The sequence below is a fragment of the Sarcophilus harrisii genome, chromosome 2, assembly GCF_902635505.1.
Source record: "Sarcophilus harrisii chromosome 2, mSarHar1.11, whole genome shotgun sequence".
NCBI classification, from domain to species: Eukaryota; Metazoa; Chordata; class Mammalia; order Dasyuromorphia; family Dasyuridae; genus Sarcophilus; species Sarcophilus harrisii.
Window position 1 is genome coordinate 251735038 of NC_045427.1, and position 20843 is coordinate 251755880.

The 20843-nt window shown below is 33.6% G+C and overlaps 1 protein-coding gene across 1 annotated transcript; it reads right to left on the minus strand.

Moving 5' to 3' along the window:
* Positions 1-13938: 13938 nt before the first annotated feature.
* LOC100918583 (olfactory receptor 4F15-like) lies at positions 13939-15194 on the minus strand. Its single transcript, XM_003755739.3, has one exon. It carries the CDS (start codon positions 15137-15139, stop codon positions 14177-14179), a length of 963 nt encoding a protein of 320 aa, XP_003755787.2. The 5' UTR covers positions 15140-15194; the 3' UTR covers positions 13939-14176.
* Between the last annotated feature and the right edge of the window lie 5649 nt (positions 15195-20843).

Genomic DNA, 20843 nt, shown 5'->3' on the forward strand with positions numbered 1-20843 from the left:
TCCCAGATTGGATGGAAACTGGAACTGATTGTTAGGTCATAGACCAGAACAGTTGCAAACCTGTGTAAATTCCTCTGGACAATTCTTTGTAAGTTCAATTATTGCCCTAATAGTAACAAGTAAGTAAGATCCATGGCATGTAATCAACTACAAAACGGTTTATTGACCATGAGCACTTCTTTTTTCTGTATTGTATACATGGGCACCAAAAAATATTTCTGGCCAAAATATTTTCATTTAATAATTCTGTGCAGATGCAATGATAATGTTTTTTAATCAGTTATTAACATTTTTATTCAAAGTTTTGAGTTCTAAGTTCTATCCTTCAATTCCTTTTTCTTCTCTCTCTCCCCAAGATGATAAATAATCAGATAAAGATTTCACATGTGCAGTTATACAAAACATTTCCATATTAGTTACTAATACATATTAGACAAATAAAAGAAAAAAATAAGAGGAAAAAAGTAAAACAAAAATCATGCTTCATTCTACATTCAACCACTATCATCAGTTCTTTCTTGAAATGTACATAGTATGCATCACCATTAGTCATTTGGGATTGTTTAGGATCATTGTATTGAGGAGAATAGCTTACTCTATTATTTGTTACTGTGTATAATGTCCTCCTGATTCTATTTGTTTCCCTATCAGTTCAAGTAAGTCTCATCAGGTTTGTTTGTTTTTTTAATTATCCTATTTGTCGTTTCTTATAGCACAATAATATTTCATTACAATGATATACCACACAGCATTTCTTGTAGTGGCAAGAAACTGGAAACTGAATGGAGTCCCATCAATTGGAGAATGAATGGATAAATTATGGCATATGAAAAATGTGATATATAAATGCACCGAAATATTATTGTTCCGTAGGAAATGACCAGCAGGATGAATTCAGAGAGGCCTGGAGAGACTTACACAAACTGATGCTGAGTGAAATGAGCAGGACCAGGAGATAATTATACATGACATAAGACTATGCAATGATTGATTCTGATGAACGCGGCTCTCTTCAACAATGAGATGATTCAAACCAGTTCCAATTATTCAGTGATGAAAAAAGCCATCTACACCCAGAGAGAGGACTGTGGGAATTGAGGGTGGACCACAACATAGCATTCTCACTCTTTCTGTTGTTGTTTGCTTGCATTTTGCTTTTTTTCTCGATTTTTTTCCTTCTTGATCCGATTTTTCTTGTGCAGTTAATAACTGTATAAATATGTATACATATATTGGATTTAACATTTTTTTAACACATTGAACATGTATTAGACTACCTGCCATCCAGGGGAGGGGGTGGGGGAAAGGAGGGAATAATTTGGAACAGAAAGTTTTGCAAGAGTCAATGTTGAAAAACTACCCATGCATGTTTTATAAATAAAAAGCTTTAATAATATATATATGCATATGCATATATATAATGTATATATATATACCACAGTCTGTTAGTCTCCCCTAATTGATTGGCATTGTTTTGATTTCCAGTTTCAACAAATAGAGCTACTATAAATATTTTTGCATTAGTTGGTCCTTTTCCCATTTTGGAGATCTTCAAGATACAAACTTAACAATATTATTGTTTGATCAGATGGTATGCCCAGTTTTATTGCCCTTTATGCATAATTCTAAATTGCTCCAAATCCAAAATAGTTGGATCATTTCACAATTCCATCAACAATGCATTAGTGTTTCATTTTTCTCACGTCCCTGCAACATATCACATTTTCTTTTTTTATCATATTAACCACACTAGTAGGTATGAGGTGATACTTCAGAATTATTTTAATTTGCATTTCTTTGATCAGTAATGATTTAAAGCATTTTTTCATACTATTCTTATCTTTGCATCCCTGGAGAAGTGAGAGAACTTGGTCTTTTTAAAGCTAAGGTCTTTAACAAGCCTCAATTTGACTAAAACAATATCTAATTAAGGTTCAGTAATAAATGAAGCAAAGAATGGCCTCTATAATATACATATATATATATATAAAATCTTAAACTGGGAGTAGAAGACCCTCAGGATTTCTGGCCCAAACAGAAAGAATTGTTATTTAGATTCACTCTGAGCCAATCAGGGCCCAAATAATGACCAAATTGGGCTTAACCTGAAACTTGTTCAATTGATAAAAGCCAGAATGATTTGGGTTTAAGGCATTGTCCCAGCCCACAACTTCAAGATATTTTGTGATATTTTAGCTATCAAAATTTCTATTCATTTGGGCAGAGCACCTATTGTTTTTGTATAGAGTACAGCATGTAGAGTTATAATACCTTTTGTGGACAGAGAAAAAAAGTGAAGATAAGAGAAGGGAAGAGAGAGAATTGGTTAACTGGCCAATTCCACTTGGGTTCCCAGTAGAACAGCTCCTACTCCTACTCACAAAGATTGTGGTTTGTCCTTTGTGCCAAAGAGAACTATGACATTTGGTAGACATCAGGGAAGTGATGCCATGATATGTAAGTGAATTGCCTTTAAGTGAGAAAGGGTTATGCAAGTCACCAGCCTCACTTTGACTATGTATGAATTTGGGAATGATTTGTAATTTTATAAATTTATTCCCTTTTTTATATAGTTGAGAAATTAGTTATTTTTTTTCTTTTTCTTCCTATTAGTTTTTTTTTCCCTTTTTCTCTTTTTGTTTTTGTTTTGGTTTTGGTTTGGTTTTTGTTTTGTTTTGTTTTGTTTTGTTTTTTTGCTGAGACAATTGGGGTTAAGTGAACTTGCCCAGGGTCACAAAGCTAGGAAGTGTTAAGTGTCTGAGACCAGATTTGAATTCAGGTCCTCCTGACTCCAGGGCTGTGCTCTATTCACTACCCCACCTAGCTGGTCCAGAGGTACTTCTTGCAAACAAAAGTTCCAAATTTTCTGCTTTCCTTATATTTTTAGTTGCACTGGTTTTGTTTGTATCTATTTTACATTTTTTGATGCTCTTTGTATCATCTTTAGTTCTAGATTATTCCCTTATCCATAAATCTGACAGATAAGTATCCTATGGTCTCTTAAATTTCTTGTGGTATCACCCCTCATGCACAAATCATATAACCATTTTGACTTTATCTTGGTGTGTGACATGAAATGTTAGTCTAAACCTAGTTTCTGCCATACTGTTTTCCAGTTTTGTCAGCAATTTTTATCAATTCGCGAATTTTTATTTCAAAAGCTGTAATGACCGCATATTTTAAAATCAACTGGAGTCAGGAATTCAAGTTAAGGGAAAACCTTCAATCTTTATTCTCAGTAGAGGTGAAGGATCGGAGGTGAAGGAGGATCAGAGGTGAAGGGAGGATCGCAATAGCAATATGTGCAGCTGAGTCAAGAAGCTAGTCCCCGCCTCTCTTCCTGCCCCTCTGCCTCCACCCACCAAAATCGTCATTTCCTATACAACACATCAGGACTTGCACAAAGAGTGGGCGGGGGCCATTCTTTCTCCAAACATATATATTAATAGAGGATCCAATTACTACTTAGCCTCACGTGCTTGGGACCTCAGTGCATCAACTCGAGCTTCAGCCCATTACAAAAAGCTTGTATTTTGAATATCATTATTATTATTATGGTCATTTACTATAATGTAATTTGTACCTATTGTATTCCACTCATCCACCTCTCTACGCCTTAGTAACAGATTGTTTTGACACTGACAAATTTATAATACAATTTAAGGTCTGGTATGACTAGAACAATTACTTTCCTGCTTTTTTTTTTCCAATGATTCCCTGGATATTCTTGACCTTTTGTTTTTCCTAATGCATTTTATTATTTTTAACTCTGTAAAGTAATTACCTGAGAGTTTGATTGATATGGCACTGAGTAAATAGCTTAATTTAGGTAGAATTGTCATTTTTATTATAGTGATTCTACCTATCCTTAAGCAAATAGTATTTTTTTCAGTTGTCTAGATCTGACTTTATTTGTATGAAAAGTGTTTTATAGTTGTGTTCATGTAATTCCTGGCTTTATCTTGGCAGGTAGACTCCCAAGTATTTTATATTGTCTAAGGTAATTCTGAATGGAATTTGCCTTTTTCCTGCTGCTGGACTTTGTTGCTAATATAAAGAAATGCTGATGTTTATGTGAGTTTATTTTGTATCCCGAAACATTACTAAAGTTGTTAATAATTTCATGTAGCTATTAATTGACATTAGGATTTTCTAAATGTGCCATCATATCACCTGTAAAGAGTGATAGTTTTGTTTCATCATTGTCTCTTCTAATTCATATAATTTCTTTTTTTTTCTCTTACTGCTATAGCTAATATTTCTAGTGTAATATTAAACGATAAAATTGATAATGGGCATCCCTGCTTCATTCCTGATTGTAATGAGATTCCTAGCTTATCTCCATAACATATAATGCTTACTGGTAACTTTAAATAAATATTATTTATCATTTTAAATTAAGCTCCATTTATTTTATACTCACAAGTGTTTTTTTTAATAGGAATGAGTACTGTGTTTTGTCATTTTTCTGCATTTAATAAGATAATAATGTGATTTCTGTTGGTTTTAGTATGAATATGATCAATTATGCTGATAGCTTTTCTAATATTGAACCAATCCTGCATTCTTGATGTAAATCCCACTTGGTCATAGTGTATGATCCTTGTGATATATTGCTATAATCACTTTGCCTAGGATTTTATTGAAATATTTTGCACAAATATTCATTAGGGAAAATGCTTTGGAATTTTTTTTCTTGCTTTTAGTCTTTCCTGATTTAGATATCAGCACCATATCTGTATCATAAAGTAAATTTGGTAGGACTCCTTCTTTGCCTTTTTTTCCAGTTTATATAGTATGGGAATTAAATTGTTCTTTAAATGTTTAATAGAATTTACTTGTGAATTGATCTGGTCTTATGAGTATATTTATAGAAAGAAGAGAGAGACATCAAAATGTTTCTTGATACATTTGTCGTAATAAAAGGAATTTCTATTCTAAACAGGAAAAAGTTATCACTCTAAGGGTATCATTCCCAGACAACAATAAGACAGTATTTCTTCAAGTTTATCAAGTTGTCAAGGTCTTAGGTTTTTCAGGACAGCACATCTGAGGGTATACCATCTGCATTAGGGCGTGAAGAACTAGTAATAAACTTCTAACTACAAAAATTCAAGATTATGTTTCTCACAGTCCCATTTGGGGTGCTTTTCCACGTCAAGATCAGGATTTGTAGTGCTCTTGGTTGGTTTTCTGGAGGTCTTTGGGGCAGCCTTCCTTACAGCAGATTAATCACCACAAGAATAGCCAGGTGTTAAAGTCCAAATCTTTGATTTTGTCTCATTGCCTGGGGTCCAGGCTAGTCTTGATTTCAGTGGAGAAGTGCAGGAGGCCAGGCCAGCCACCACAAGGCTGATGAAGATGAAATGAATCTGTCTCTCCTTGGCTCTGAGAGCTTGAGCTCCCGCCTCCAATCCATTTGTCTTCTCTAGCTCTGAATCCCACCTGGCTTTTATGCTCTATTCTAAATATAAACCAATCATTATATCACTAGGAAACCATTATTTGTTGTAAGATTAAATCAATCATATTGAATTTAGAGAACTATTAATCATCATGCTAAATTAGATAACCATTGTCTCATCAATTCTACTGACTTAACCCCTTATAAGAATCCTTGTTTAAGAGTTCTGGCCCATAACAAGGATTGCTCTGATTTTTGTTTTGCTTCAGCTAAAACATATTCTATTTAAAACAAAATCTATTGATTTTGATCCAGCCCCTTACCTTACCTTGTATGTTTCTCTTTGCTTCAAATAAATGCTTCTACTAGGGAAAGGGACCTGTATGTGCATGAATGTTTGTGGCAGCCCTCTTTGTAGTGGCTAGAAACTGGAAACTGAGTGGATACTCATCAGTTGGAGAATGGCTGAATAAGTTGTGGTATATGAATATTATGGAGTATTATTGTTCTGTAAGAAATGACCAACAGGATGATTTCAGAAAGGCCTGGAGAGACTTACACGAACTGATGCTGAGTGAAATGAGCAGGACCAGGAGATCATTATATACTTCAACAACAATACAATATGATGACCAGTTCTGATGGACCTGGCCATCCTCAGCAACGAGATCAACCAAATCATTTCTAATGGAGCAGTAATGAACTGAACTAGCTATACCCAGAAAAAGAACTCTGGGAGATGACTAAAAACCATTACATTGAATTCCCAATCCCTCTATTTTTGCCCACCTGCATTTTTGATTTCCTTCACAAGCTAATTGTACAATATTTCAGAGTCTGATTCTTTTTGTACAGCGAAATAACAGTTTGGTCATGTATACTTATCATGTATCTAATTTATATTTTAATATATTTAACATCTACTGGACATCCTGGTCATTTGGAGGAGGGGGTGGAGGGTAAGAGGTGAAAAATTGGAACAAGAGGTTTGGCAATTGTTAATGCTGTAATGTTACCCATACATATAACCTGCAAATAAAAGGCTATTAAATAAATAAAAATAAATAAATAAATGCTTCTACTATTGTAATAACCTACTGGATTCTTTTCTTGTCTCAAGTCTCTCCCAACTCCAGTCTATTCTCCACTCAGCTGTCAATTGTTCTTCCTAAAGTGCAATTGTACTCATGTTACACAACCTATTACCATTCAGTGAACTTCAGGATCAAATGCAAAATTACCTTCAGGATCAAACATAATAACTTCTTGGCTTTTAAAACCATCATAACCATTTCCCTTCCTCTCTTTCTAGTCTTTTTACACCGTACTACTCTCTAGATGGTCTGCCATTTAGTAACAGGTCAAAATGCTGTTTCTCTCACAATACATTCTGTATTTTCACTGATTATCCTCCAAACCTGGAATTCTGTTGTTTCTCATCAATGACATCCTAGATTTTTTTCAGGTATGAAATAAAATAACTTCCACAAGAAGCTTTCTGTGGTCTTCAATAATGTTAGTGTTTCCCTTTAAGATCATTTCCAATTTCTCCTGTATTTATCATGTTTACATGTAACTCTTTACTATCTCTTTCACTGAATTATAAATTCTTTCAAGGTTTTCTTTGTATTCTCAATGCTTAGCACTACGCCAAGTATATAATAGATGCTTAATAAATTCTTTGTATTATTTTTGTTTGACCTCAATTTTTCATCTTAAAAAATGAGATTGTACCAGATAACCTACTTCTAACATCCTCTTAGTGCTGTCTGATTCTTTTTTTTTCTTTATTTTGATTTTATTTTATTCTTTCTTAAAATCTCATGAAGTCATTAGCTTCTACTTACTTCAATCTATTTCTTTCTTTTTTTTCTTTATTATTTTTTTTAATAACTTTTTATTGCCAGCACCCATGCCAGGGTAATTTTTTACAACATTATCCTTTGCACTCACTTCTGTTCCGATTTTTTCCCTCCCTCCCTCCACCCCTTCCCCCAGATGGCAAGCAGTCCTATACATGTTAAAGAGTGTACAGTATATCTTAGACACAATATATGTGTGCAGAACTAAATAGTTCTCTTGTTGCTCAGGGAGAATTGGATTCAGAAAGTATAAATAACCCAGGAGGAAAAACAAAAATGCAAGCAGTTTACATTCATTTCCTAGTGTTCTTTCATTGGGTGAAACTACTTCTGTCCATCCTTGATCAATTGAAACTGAGTTAGATCTTCTCTTTGTCGAAGAAATCCACTTCCATCAGAATACATCTTCATACAGTATTGTTGTTGAGGTATATAATGATCTCCTGGTTCTGCTCATTTCACTCAGCATCAGTTCATGTAAGTCTCACCAATCCTCTCTGTATTCATCCTGCTGGTCATTTCTTACAGAACAATAATATTCCATAACATTCATATACCACAATATACCCAACTATTCTCCAATTGATGGGCATCCATTCATTTTCTAGCTTCTAGCCACTACAAACAGGGCTGCCACAAACATTTTGGCACATACAGGTCCCTTTCCCTTCTTTAGTATCTCTTTAAGGTATAAGCCCAGTAGAAACATTGCTGCATCAAAGGGTATGCACAGTTTGATAACTTTTTGGGCATAGTTCCAAATTGCTCTCCAGAATGGCTGGATGTGTTCACAATTCCACCAACAATGTAACAGTGTCCCTGTTTTCCCACATCACCTCCAACATTCTGCGTTATCTTTCCTTGTCATTCTAGCCAATCTGACAGGTGTGTAGTGGTATCTAGAGTTATCTTAATTTGCATTTCTCTGATTAATAATGATTTGGAGCATATTTTCATATGTCTAGAAATAGTTTTAATTTCTTCATCTGAGAATTATCAGTTCATATACTTTGACCATTTATCAATTGGAGAACGGCTTGATTTCTTATAAATTAGAGTCAGTTCTCTATATATTTTGGAAATGAGACCTTTATCTGCCTGATTCTTTAATGAAAAACTTGCTAGTCCTCAGGAAATAGTCATATCTTTTCTTTTTTGCCTTGTTTTGTTTTACTTGACTATACATATCTGTTTTCATTCTTTTTTAATGTTATGTATTTATTTTTTAACATTCTTTCCTTTTTTAAATTGAGTTCAACATTCTCTCACTTCTTTTAACCTCTTTCACATCCCTGAGCAAACAAGCAAAATGATATCAATTAATTATACATATGAAATCATACAAAATATATTTTCATATTATCCATATCACAAGAAAAAAAATAATAAAGTGAGAAAATTATGACTCAGTTTTCAGAGTTCATTAGTTCTCTCTTTAGAAAGTAAATAGTATTTTTTCACTTAGTCATTTACAAGTGTCTTGGACCACTGTATTAATTAAAACAGTTAATCATCACTACAGCATTCCTATCACTATGTACAATGAGCTTCTTCTCATTTTGCAACAGTTCATATATGTCTTGCTAGGTTGTTGTTGTTGTTGTTTTGTTCTGTTTTGTTTTCTGAAATCACCTCACTTGTCATTTCTTACAATACAGTAGTACTCTATCACAATCCTCTATCACCATTTGTTCAGCCTTTCTTCAATTGATCATCATCTCCTATATTTCCAAATCTTTACCACCATAAAAAGAGCTGCTCTCAATATTTTTGTACCTACAAGTCTTTTCATTTTTTTCAGATCTTTGAGGTACAGAATGTAGTGGTTTTCGCGAGTCAAAGGATGTATAGAATTTTACAGCCCTTTGGAAAATAGTTTCTTGTGAAAGCTGTCTAGTCATATTTTTGACCATTTATCAATTAAAGAATGGTTCTTATTTTTATAAATTTGACTTAGTTCCCTATATATTTGAGAAATGAGGGTATTTTTTTCAAAGAAACTTGCTATAGAATTTTTTATAGAAGGCCTCAGATAGTGGGGAAAATCTGAGTAAGGTGTAAGACCCTTCAGCCCAGTGAGAACCTGTTGACAATGTCTGGTTTGGCTCCCCATCTCCCTAAGGGATTTCACCCTTCCTGAGAAGTCAGGGAGGTCATGACCACCTGTATCCTACTTGAAGCAAGAGATACAGTAAAAATGCATTTATATATCAATAGTAAAGTGCTTATAAGCTGACACATGCTCAGTGTGCTATGTGTGTGTGTATGCTTTTCTTTTTGAACCAATTCAGCAGAGAGTGAGGTTCAAGCATTGCTCACATCTTTCCCACCATTTTCCTTTCTCTCATAAAAATTTTTCATTAATTTCCTCTTTTTATGTGAGAATATTTTGTCCATTTTACATCTCCATTCCCCTTTCTCCTAGTTCATTCCTCTTTCTTATGCCTTCACTTTTTTATAGTATTTCAAGATAATTAGTTCACACTAATACCCTTTATCTATGTAGACTCCTAAAAATCATAAAATTCTTAGGAGCTACATGTTTCATCTTCCCATAGAAATGTAAACACTTTAACTTTATTGAGTCTCTTATAATTACTTTTGTTACCCTTTTGTGCTTCTTTTGAATCAAGTGTTTGAATGACAATTTTTTTCTATTCAGCACCAGTCTCTATATCAGAAACACTTGAAAGTCTTCTATTTTGTTAAATATACATCTTTCTCCAGAAGGATAATAATCAGTTTTCCTAAGTGGGTGATTTTTGGTTGCAATTATAACTTCTTTGCCTTCCAGAATATCATAATTTAAGCCCTCCACTATTTTAAGGTGCAAGCAGCTAAATCCTACTTTATCCCAATTATGGTTCCATGATATTTAAATGGTTTCTTTCTAGTTGCATACATTATTTTTTCCGTGACCTGAAAACTCTGAAATTTTTCAGTAATATCTGGCAGTTTTCATTTTGGGATCTCTTTCAAGAGATGATCAGTGGATTGTTTCCATTTCTATTTTATCTGCTGGATCTTAGGGAAGTTTTTCTTGATAATTCCTTGAGATAGGATGTCTAGCTCTTTTGCTAATTCAATATAGTTTTCAGATAGCCCAATCATTGCAAAATTATCTTTCCTTGATCCATTTTCCAAATCAATTGTTTTTTCAATAAGATATTTCCCTTTTCTTTCTTCTTCACTCTGGAGTTTTTAATTGTTTCTTCATGTTTCATAGGATCATTAACTTCCATTTAAACAACTATAATTTTTAAGAACTTATTTTCTGTAATGAGTTTTAATAGCTTTTTTTCCTTTTGGCTAATTCTGTTTTTTAAGGAGCTCTTTTTTTTCCAGTGGACTTTTATGTCTGTTTTAACAATTTATTAATTTCTTTTTAATAATTTTTCTTGCATCACTTTCATTTCTTTTCTCAGAAATTCTTTTTGGTTTGAATCCAATTACCCTTTTTTTCCTTTGAAGTTTTATTCATAGCTACTTTCATATTGTTGTCTTTTTCTGAGTTTATTTCTTGGTCCTCCCTGACAACATATTAATTTTTATGGTCTTTTTAAATATTGTTTGCTCATTTTTTCCATACTATTTCTTAACAATGAATTTTATATTAAAGTTGAGCTTTGCTCACTTGAGGTTTGAGAGAAACTATCCAAAATTTCAGACATTTTTGTGCTTCTATTTTAGGAGCTAATTCTAAAGGTCCACAAGTTTTCAGTGCTTCTAAAGTGATGTGATCTAAAGAGAGGATATGTTCTTTAACTCAAGAAGAATCCATTTCCTGGCAGTTGCAAGTTCTATTGTTCCTCTTTTCTTTGGGACTGTGACCGGTTCCCCTGCTCCCCTGTAGTCATAAAAAATACTGTTTCTCTTTACTTTTGAACTGACACCAGGGGCCCTGATTGCTTGTGAATAATCATAAATGCTTTTCTCTACCTTGGAACTGGATCCTAGAACAACATATGAGCAATGGAGCTGACAATTAGTGTATCTCCTTTAATCTCTTTATGACCAAAAATTTTACTCCTGAGCTGTCCTTGGTTTGAGAGCTCCAAAAGGTGCTGCTGCTGCTGCTGCCCCAATTGCAATCTACTCTAAGGTCCATTCCAGGTTCTCCAGCTATATTACAGGCCGATTCCCAAGAGTCATAGATCTCTCTTGCTGAACTCTTAAACGGCCCTCAGATAGGAAAAGAACATGTACATTTTTTGGCCTTATTTTTTGGCTCTGTTGCTTCAAATTTTATTTGAATCATTATTTTAATGTTGTTTAGAGGAGAATGTTAAGATAGTTCAGCTGGATGACTGCCTATATTCTGCCACCCCTACTAATTACATCTACACTTATTTTTTTTAAGTGTCCTGCCTTAAGGAAATACAGTCCAAAACACAGCCATCATGACAAAATAAAAGAAATCAATAGTTATTGGCTTAGAAAAGGAACTAAATTGCACGGCTTATCTCTTTATCTAAAAGTGTTTTTTAAAAGGAAAAAGAATAATAATTTATATAATACATACTATGCACAAAGTACTTTATTAATGCTTTTAAAATGTAAGTATCCTACCTTATGGTTTAACATATCTTTATAAGCTCTATGGAATTTGTTTCCAGATAGACACCCTAATCAAATAAAACTGAATTTCAGATATTTACATAGGATTTCAGACACCTACATAGAGAAATTCTCTTCAGTGTAATAGCTGTTTATCCTAGACATTCTTGAACCTGGCAGGAAAGCAAGGCAAACTGCCCATTCAACAACTTAATGGTAAGGAGGGTAGACTGCACTATGATGGTTTTTCTATCTTTATTGAATAGAAATTATTTTTCTCTCAACTAATTTTTGCTACTTGAAGATGTAATAATGCATAAACTATTTCATTTCCCCTCTCCAAAGTGTATGTTTAGCTTTTAGCCTTTGACAAAATCAAGTGTTTCCTTGCTAAAAGTCCTGGCTAAAAAAAAGTTTTTCTTGCTTTCTGAAATCTTATAGCTTTATTATTGTGGTGATCCTATTCCCACATATAGGAAAATGAGGAAACAAGCAAAATACAAATTTACATACTCCAGATTAAGGGTCTTGATAATATTACAGTGAATTACATTTATTTTTCCTGGAAAAATTCCCACCTGAATGAGTAATGAGTATAGAGTAAATTATGAAAATGTAATCTGCTGAGTTTTAACAAAATCAATATGGATTTGTCATGCCTATTCATCCAACTTAAACTATTCTACATTTTAATTCTTCCAGTCTGATTACTTTCTTCTGCAAATGTTTATCAAGAATCTACTCTTTGTGACACATTTTGGCAGATATTATATCCAATATAAAACCAAAACATACACATTCCTTGAACTAAAGGGACTTACAATTAAGTTAAAAATGCATTATAGATAACAAGCTCTAAAAAAAAAACTTCTCTAAAATGGGAATGAAGTATAAGAGATAAAGCAATTTCAGATATCTCCATGGTCTAAGAAACCCAGAACCAAAATGAGGCAATAATTCAATGGATAAGCAACAAAGAAGACTAATTCTTATCCTCTAAGTTATTCACTCAGCATGCCCTCTGCCAAACACCTCATTCCTATAGTAAGCCTAAACAACTCAACCTAAAAACTTGAAATTGATTTGAACTCAACCTTTCCTTCTCCCAGTAGTAAAAAAATCAAAGAGCAGAAACTTCCCCAGGCTGGTATTGTAACACTTTTATGTGCTACAATAGGACTTAGGTAGAAAATTGAGAAATAGAGAGAACTGGAGTAGAACATATGTGTGTGTGAATGTGTAGCATTCCACTGAGTGGGAGGGAAAGAGCCCAGAACCTAGCTGGCATAAGCTCTGATCTCCCACTGTGTCCTGAAAGTCACTTGAAGCAAAGATTGAGGTCAATAAAACATTAATTGTGCAGGAGGTTGAGAGAACTTTGGAAAATGGACCCCAGGGAAACTACCATCAAAGGGGAAGGAATCAGTCAGAGAGTGAGTAATATGGGAACATAAAAAGGAAAAAAAAAGTTGAAATTAATAAATATCTCAGAATAAAGAAAACTCAGTTTTAAAATTTGCATATAAAAAATTAACCAAAAGGAAGATGTTAATAACAGAAGGGTATATGATCTTTAGATGAGAAAAAATATAAAAGAAAAAATGAATACAGCATGTCTAGCAGGAGTTAAAAAGCATTCAGTACCTTTGAGAAGTCTGAAAAACATTATTAAGAGATATTTTAATTAAGCAAGAAATGATGGTCCCAACCGATTACTTAAACTAAAGGAGAATAAATGAGAAGACAAAGGGCTAAAACCAACATAAGCAATGGTATGGAGGTAGAAGAATAAAATACCAATCTAGGACATGACCAGTAGATTTTGTTAAAATCAAAAGCATTTAATAATTCGTAGTATCCAATAAGGCTGAAAAAATAGGTAAAAGTCATAATATGAAGGACACTGAATATAAAACTAAGGAGTATGGACTTGTGTTATTTGGTTAATAAAAACCAGTACTATATAGTTTGGGACCATGGAATTTCCATGAAAAAATGTTATTTTTCTGAGATGATTATTTCTAAGCCCAACAAGAGCCAAGAATAATTGAAAGTACAGATTCTTACAACAATATTACACTGAAAGGGGTACATGAAAACTGATGGTGTTGAATTCATTAAACTCAGAAATTAAGATTGTCTTCTCTATGTGTTCCAAATGACAAAGTAGAAGGTAGGAATAGGGTGTTGCTCTATTCCTTCTGATGAGCAAAATAGCTACATCTCTAAAATCCAAAAGATCTTCTTAGGGTATTCTAGGCCATGATGTCTATATACATGCTACACCCTACACAAGTCTGGAAGCATTGAACACAATCCTAAAGTGTCCCTTGATTTCATTTCATAAAACTCATCATGATGTCTCCTTGGAACTCACAATTTTCCTGCTCAATCTTTTCATTGCCACCTTCATGTCCTTGTTCCTAAATGTGTAAATGGCAGGATTCAAAAGTGGGGTAACAACAAAGTCAAGAATGGCCAAAAATTTATCCAATGATAAGGTGGGGAATTCCCATACATACATAAAGAAACATGGAGCAAAAAACAAAAACACCACAGTGATGTGAGCTGACAGCGTGGAGAAAGCCTTGGACAAACCAGCAGAAGAGTGATGTCTCACAGTGACAAGGATGAAGATGTAGGACATGATTAAGAGGAAGAAGGTGCCCATAGAAATGAGCCCACTGTTAGCAGTGACCACATGCTCTACCCAGTTGCTATCTGTACAGGCAAGTTCCGCCACCCGAGGAAAGTCACAGTAAAAGCTATCAATCTTGTTAGGGCCACAGAAGGGCAAGTTTACAATGCAAACAAACTGAGACACAGCATGGATCACTCCAATCACCCAGGCAGTCACTACAAAACAAATACATGTTTTGCGGCTCATTATGGTCAAATAGTGGAGGGGCTTGCAGATGGCTGTGTATCTGTCATAAGCCATGGCTATGAGTAGGACCATCTCAGTTCCTCCCATGACATGGACAAAGAACATCTGTATCATACAGCCTGGGAAAGAAATTGCCTTATGCTCACTGAATATGTCAGTGATCATCCTTGGGGCTGTGGTAGAAGATAGACCCAAGTCAATGAAGGAGAGGTTGGCCAGCAAGAAGTACATGGGGGAGTGTAGGTGAGGGTCACAAACCACAGTGAATACAATGAAAAGGTTTCCCAACACAATTCCCACATAGAATGAAAAAATAAATAAGAAGAGAAGAATCTTCATCTCCAAAGAAGCAGACAGTCCCAGGAGAACAAATTCAGTTACCAAAGAGTCATTTGTTTTATCCATTGAGACAGTTCTCCTAACAGACATTAGATGATCTGCAGAAAAAGAACAAAAAATATATTAATAGTGTGAGATTTAAAGATTGATGCTCTATTTTGTCTCCCCAGCAAGTTCAGAAGGCTTAGATATTAAGCATTGCAAAGGAAATAATGGAAAAGTCACAAGAGAAAAAGAAATTCTTGGAAATGCTGACAAAAATGGAAATTACAATTATTGGAGAAGCTGGTGACAAATCAATACATTGATGTACTGTTGGTGGAGCTATGTATTGGTCCAAACATTTTGGAAAACAATTTGGGATTCTGTCACAAAAAAAATTACTAAATTATACATACCCTTTGAACTTAAATATCACTGCATTCCAAAAAGATCAAAAAATGATGAAAAGCATAGGTCAAAAAAATACTCACAGCAATTCTTTTTCTAGTAAAAATTATCAGAAAACTAAATGGGTGTCCATCACTTGTGTAATGGCCAAACAAATTATATTATGTGAATGTAATGTTATACAGAGACAACAAAGGGTCACAGTGGATAAAATTCTGGAGTTCAAATCTGGCCTCAAGCATTTATTACTTATGTGATCTTGAGCCACTCATTTAACCCTCTTTGCCTCAGTTTTCTCATCTATAAAATGAACTGGAAAAAGGAAAGGAGGAGGAGGAAAAGAAGAAGAAAAAGAAAAGAAGAAGAAAAACGGAAGAAGAAGAAGGCAAAAAAAGGAGAGGATAAGGAAAAGGAGAAAGAGAGGAGGAGGAGAAACAACTTATTCTCCCAGAGGAGCTGCATGGGAAACAGTATGATATTGTAAATGATTAATATGACCAAAAAAGATTGATAAATGTTGGAGGAGATGGGACAAAATGGGAAGACACACCATACTATTATGGGAGCTATGAACTAAACCCAGCATTGTGGAGAACAACTTAAATCTATGCCCAAAGTGCTATAAATTGTGCATGAACTTTGATCCAACAATACCACTGCTAGGTCTAAGTCCCAAAGGCATTAAAAAGGGAGATGGGAAATAGGTCCTATTTATAAATAAAATATTTCTAGCAGCTCTTTTGGTGATGACTAAAAATTAGAAATCAAAGGGATATCCAGCAATTGGGAAATGGCTAAGCAAAGTGTAGTATATTATTTTGATAGAATATCATTAGGCCATAAAACATGATAAGCGAGATGATTTCAGAAAAACCTGGAAAGACTTACATGAACAGTGATGCAAAGGGACACATCATATTCTGAAATAGAAATGTTGTACAGTGAAGAACTGTGAGTAACTTAGCTATTCTCAGCAATACAATAAACCATGACAATCTCAAAGAAGTAATGATGAAGATACTAACCACCTCCAGAGGAAGAACTCATATTGTCTGTATATAAACTAAAACATGCTATTTTCACTTTCTTTCATTTTCCTTTAATTTTAATCTTCTTATACAAAATGACTAATATGAAAATGGTTTACATGTTGCACATTTATAAACTATGTCTGATTGCTTATAGTTATAGGAAGAGAAAAGGGAAGGAAGGCAGGGAGCAATAGAATTTGGAAATCAGAATTTAAAAACGCATCCACATGTTTAAAAAATGTTTTAACAAGTGCTTGGGAAAAAACAAAACAGAAGAAGAAGACATGGATTTTTCTATTGGTACTGTTGTAAGAGTATTTTTTGAAAGAATTGAGAATGTTTAGCCAGAAGAAGAGAAATAAAGGTCAAGGTGGTTGTCTTTAATTATATGAAGGAAAGGCTATTATTGAGAAGATAAATTAGATTCATATTAATAACCCTAAATGGTAGAAAGGTAAGAAACAAAAGGAAGTCACAGAAAGGAACACTTAGAATTAACTAAAGAAACATTCTCAACTAAAACTACCTCCAAAATGGAATAGGTTATAAAGGTCATTAGCTTGTAACTTGAAGTCTTCCACTAAAGGCTAATGATAATTTGTTGGGGGAATTGTAGAGGGGATTTTGATATAATATAGGTTGGTCTAAATAATTTCCAATATTGACTAAATATGAACATTCAATTAAATGATTCCTTTCATCTTCAGAATTTGAAAATCTATCATTGTAACTTTCCTGTATTCCTCTTTATAACCAACAAAATGTTGTGTGTTCATGTTTGGTTATGTTAAAATTGAATAGAGAAAAAGATAGATACAAAAATGACTCTAGTTATCATTTAGCTTAATTCCTTTATTTTACCAAAAAAAAAAAAAGATGTATTCCAGTAAGATTAGTGGACTGGACCAAAATCACACAGCCTATTACTACAGAAATAACGTTATAATCTTGGTTTTCAGATTCATCTCATTCCTCTTCATCACAATATCTCAGATGCAAGAAGATGGGTTTCTTACCTAAAATAAACCTTTCTTAAAAGTCAGAGAAAATAAGAGGGCTCAAAGGGACAATTTTTCCTTTTCCTGCTGAGGAGAACACATTGTATCTCTTCACCAATCCCCAAAAGAATCAATGATTTAGAAGAATGAGAAATAAACAGGAAATAACTATGACTTTCCCTCAAAAAAATTAAAAGAGAAGTAGCTAAGGGGTACAGTGAATAGAGCATCATGCATGGTGTCAGGAGAATGTGAGTTTGAATCCAGCTTCAGACACTTACTAGCTGTGTGCCCCTGAGCAAGTCCACTTAACACCAATTGAATCAAAAAAAAAAAAAAAAAAGTGATCTAAGGGGGCAGAGCCAAGAAGGCGGAGAGGACATATGTTTCTTTCTGATCTTCTCCCACAACCATCAGACTAATTATCAAATCCAGCCTCTGAATTAGCTCTGGATTGGCAGAATCCATGAATATTGGGAGTGCAACAAATTACCAGCAGAAGATAATCTCAAAGATCGCCAGAAAAGATCTGTTTTGAGATTGGCCAAGTGCAAGCAGGCCAAGCACAAATGTCAACACAGGCAGCACAGAGTCCTGGAATGGTGTGGGATCCACCTGACAGAGAATCTACTAGGAGGAATCTACAGCAGTATTGACTACTTTGCCCTGGTTGCAAACCAGAAGATGAGCAGAGAAGTTATAAAACATCCAACACCCACCTAGCAGCAGGAGTGAGTCAGCACAGACTCAGTACAGCTGCTGCCACTTGTAGAGGAAGCTTGGACAATCTCCCTTGCCCTAGTAACAGATCTCAATGTTTAAAAGAAAAATGAGTCAAAAAGCAAAAAGAACTCTGACCATAGATAGTTTTTATAGTGAAAGAGAACAGATTTCAAGTCTTGAGGAGACTAAAAGCAGATCGTCTCCAGAAGAAGTCCCCAAAAGGACTTTATGTCAATAAATTGGCCCCACACAAGTTTCTCCTAGAAGAAATTTAAAAGGATCTTAAAAGAGAGCTAGAAGAAAAATGGGGAAAGAAACTGAAAACTTTGCAAGAGGGTTTGGAAAAGGCAATACAGAAATTATCTGACAAAAATTCATTACAAAATAGTGAAATGGAAAAGGTCTATAACTCATTAAAAGATAGATTTGACAAAATGGAACAAGAAAACAACTCCCAGAAAAACAGAATTTGTGAAATGAAAAAAGAAAACAACTTCCAGAAAAACAGAATTTGTGAAATGGAAAAAGAAAATAACTCCTTAAAAAACAGAATTTGTGAAATGGAAAAAGAATCCATAGAACAAAACAACTCATTTAATAATTCAATTGGACAAATACATAAGTTAAAAAAAAAAGTAAATGAAGAAAATAATTCACTAAAAATCAGAACTAAGCAAATGAAAACGAATGACTCAATGAGAAATCAAAAATCAGTCAAACAAAACCAAAAAAATGAAAAAATAGAAAAAATGTAAAATACCTACTTGGGAAAACAATTAGCTAGGATCAAATACCAAACTTGAAATTCTAAAAATATAAATAGAGATTAGTAAAATTGAAAGTTAAAAAAAAAAAACTATTGAATTAATAAATAAAATTAAAAGTTGGTTTTATGAAAAAACCTTTAGCTTTTAAATAGTTTTTAATAGTTGGTAATTAGAAAAAGAAAAGAGGAAAATCAAATTGTTAGTCTCAAAAATGAAAAGGGAGAATTTTCCACCAAGAAGAGAGAATTAGAACAATAATTAGTTGTTTAGCCCAACTTTATGCCAATAAATTTGATAACCAAAGTGAAATGGAGGAATAACTACAAAAATATAGATTGCCCAGATTAACAGAAGAGGAAATAAATTACTTAAATAGTCCCATTTTAGAAAAATAAATAGAATAAGCTATTAATCAGCTTCCTAAGAAAAAATCCCAGGACCAGATGGATTTACATGTAAATTCTACCAAACATTTAAAGAACAATTAACATCAATACTATATAAACTATTTGAAAAACTAGGGAAAGAAATCCTATCAAATTCCTTTTATGACATAGACGTGGTACTGATACCTAAACCAGGTAGGATGAAAACAGAGAAAAAAAATTATAGATCAATCTCCCTAATGAATATTGATGCAAAAATCTTAAATAAAATATTAGGAAAGAGATTACAGAAAATCATCCTCAGAATCCGCATGACACCATGACCAAGTAGGATTTATACCAGGAATGCAGGACTGGTTCAATATTAGGAAAACTATTAGTATAATTGACCATATCAGTAACCAAATTAACAAAAACCATATGATTATCTCAATACATACAGAAAAAGCATTTGATAAAAATCCAACACCCATCCCTATTAAAAACACTAGAGAGTAGAGGAATAAATAGATTTTTCCTTAAAATAGTCAATAGCATCTATTTAAAACCATCAGCAACCATCATATGTAATGATGATAAACTGGAACTATTCCCAATAAGATCAAGGGTGCAACAAGGTTGCCTGCTATCACCATTATTATTCAATGTTGTATTAGAAATGCTAGCTTTGGCAATAAGAGAAGAAAAAGAAATTAAAAGAATTAGAGTAGGTAAAGAAGAAACCAAATTATCACTCTGCAGATGATATGATGGTATACTTAGAGAACCCTAGAGAATCAACTAAAAAACTATTAGAAATAATCCTCAACTTTACCAAAATTGCAGAATACAAAATAAATCCACATAAATCATCATCATTTTTATACATCACTAACAAAATCCAACAGCAAGAGATACAAAGAGAAATTCCATTTAAACTACCTGTCAGTAGTATAAAATATTTGGGAATTTATCTGCCAAAGAAAAGTCAGGAACTATATAAGCAAAACTACAAAATACTTTCCACACAAATAAAGTCAAATCTAAACAATTGGGAAAAAATTAAGTACTCTTGGATAGGTCAAGTGAATATAATAAAAATGACAATACTACCTAAACTAATCTATTTATTTAGTGCTAAACCAATCAAACCCCCAAGTCACTATTTTGCTAACCTAGAAAAAATAATAACAAAACTCATCTGGAAGAACAAAAAACCAAGACTTCAAGGGAATTAATGAAGAAAAAAAGCAAATGAAGGTGGCCTAATTGTATCAGATCTAAAACTATGTTATAAAGCAGCTGTCATCAAAACCATTTGGTACTGGCTAAGAAATAGAGCAATTGATAGGTGGAATAGGTTAGGTTCACAAGACAAAATTATCAACCCACTCTGGAGAGCAATTTGGAACTATGCTCAAAAAGTTATCAAACTGTGCATACCCTTTGATGCAGCAGTGTTTCTATTGAGCTTATTTTCCAAAGAGATCTTAAGGGAGGAAAAAGGGCCCACATATGCA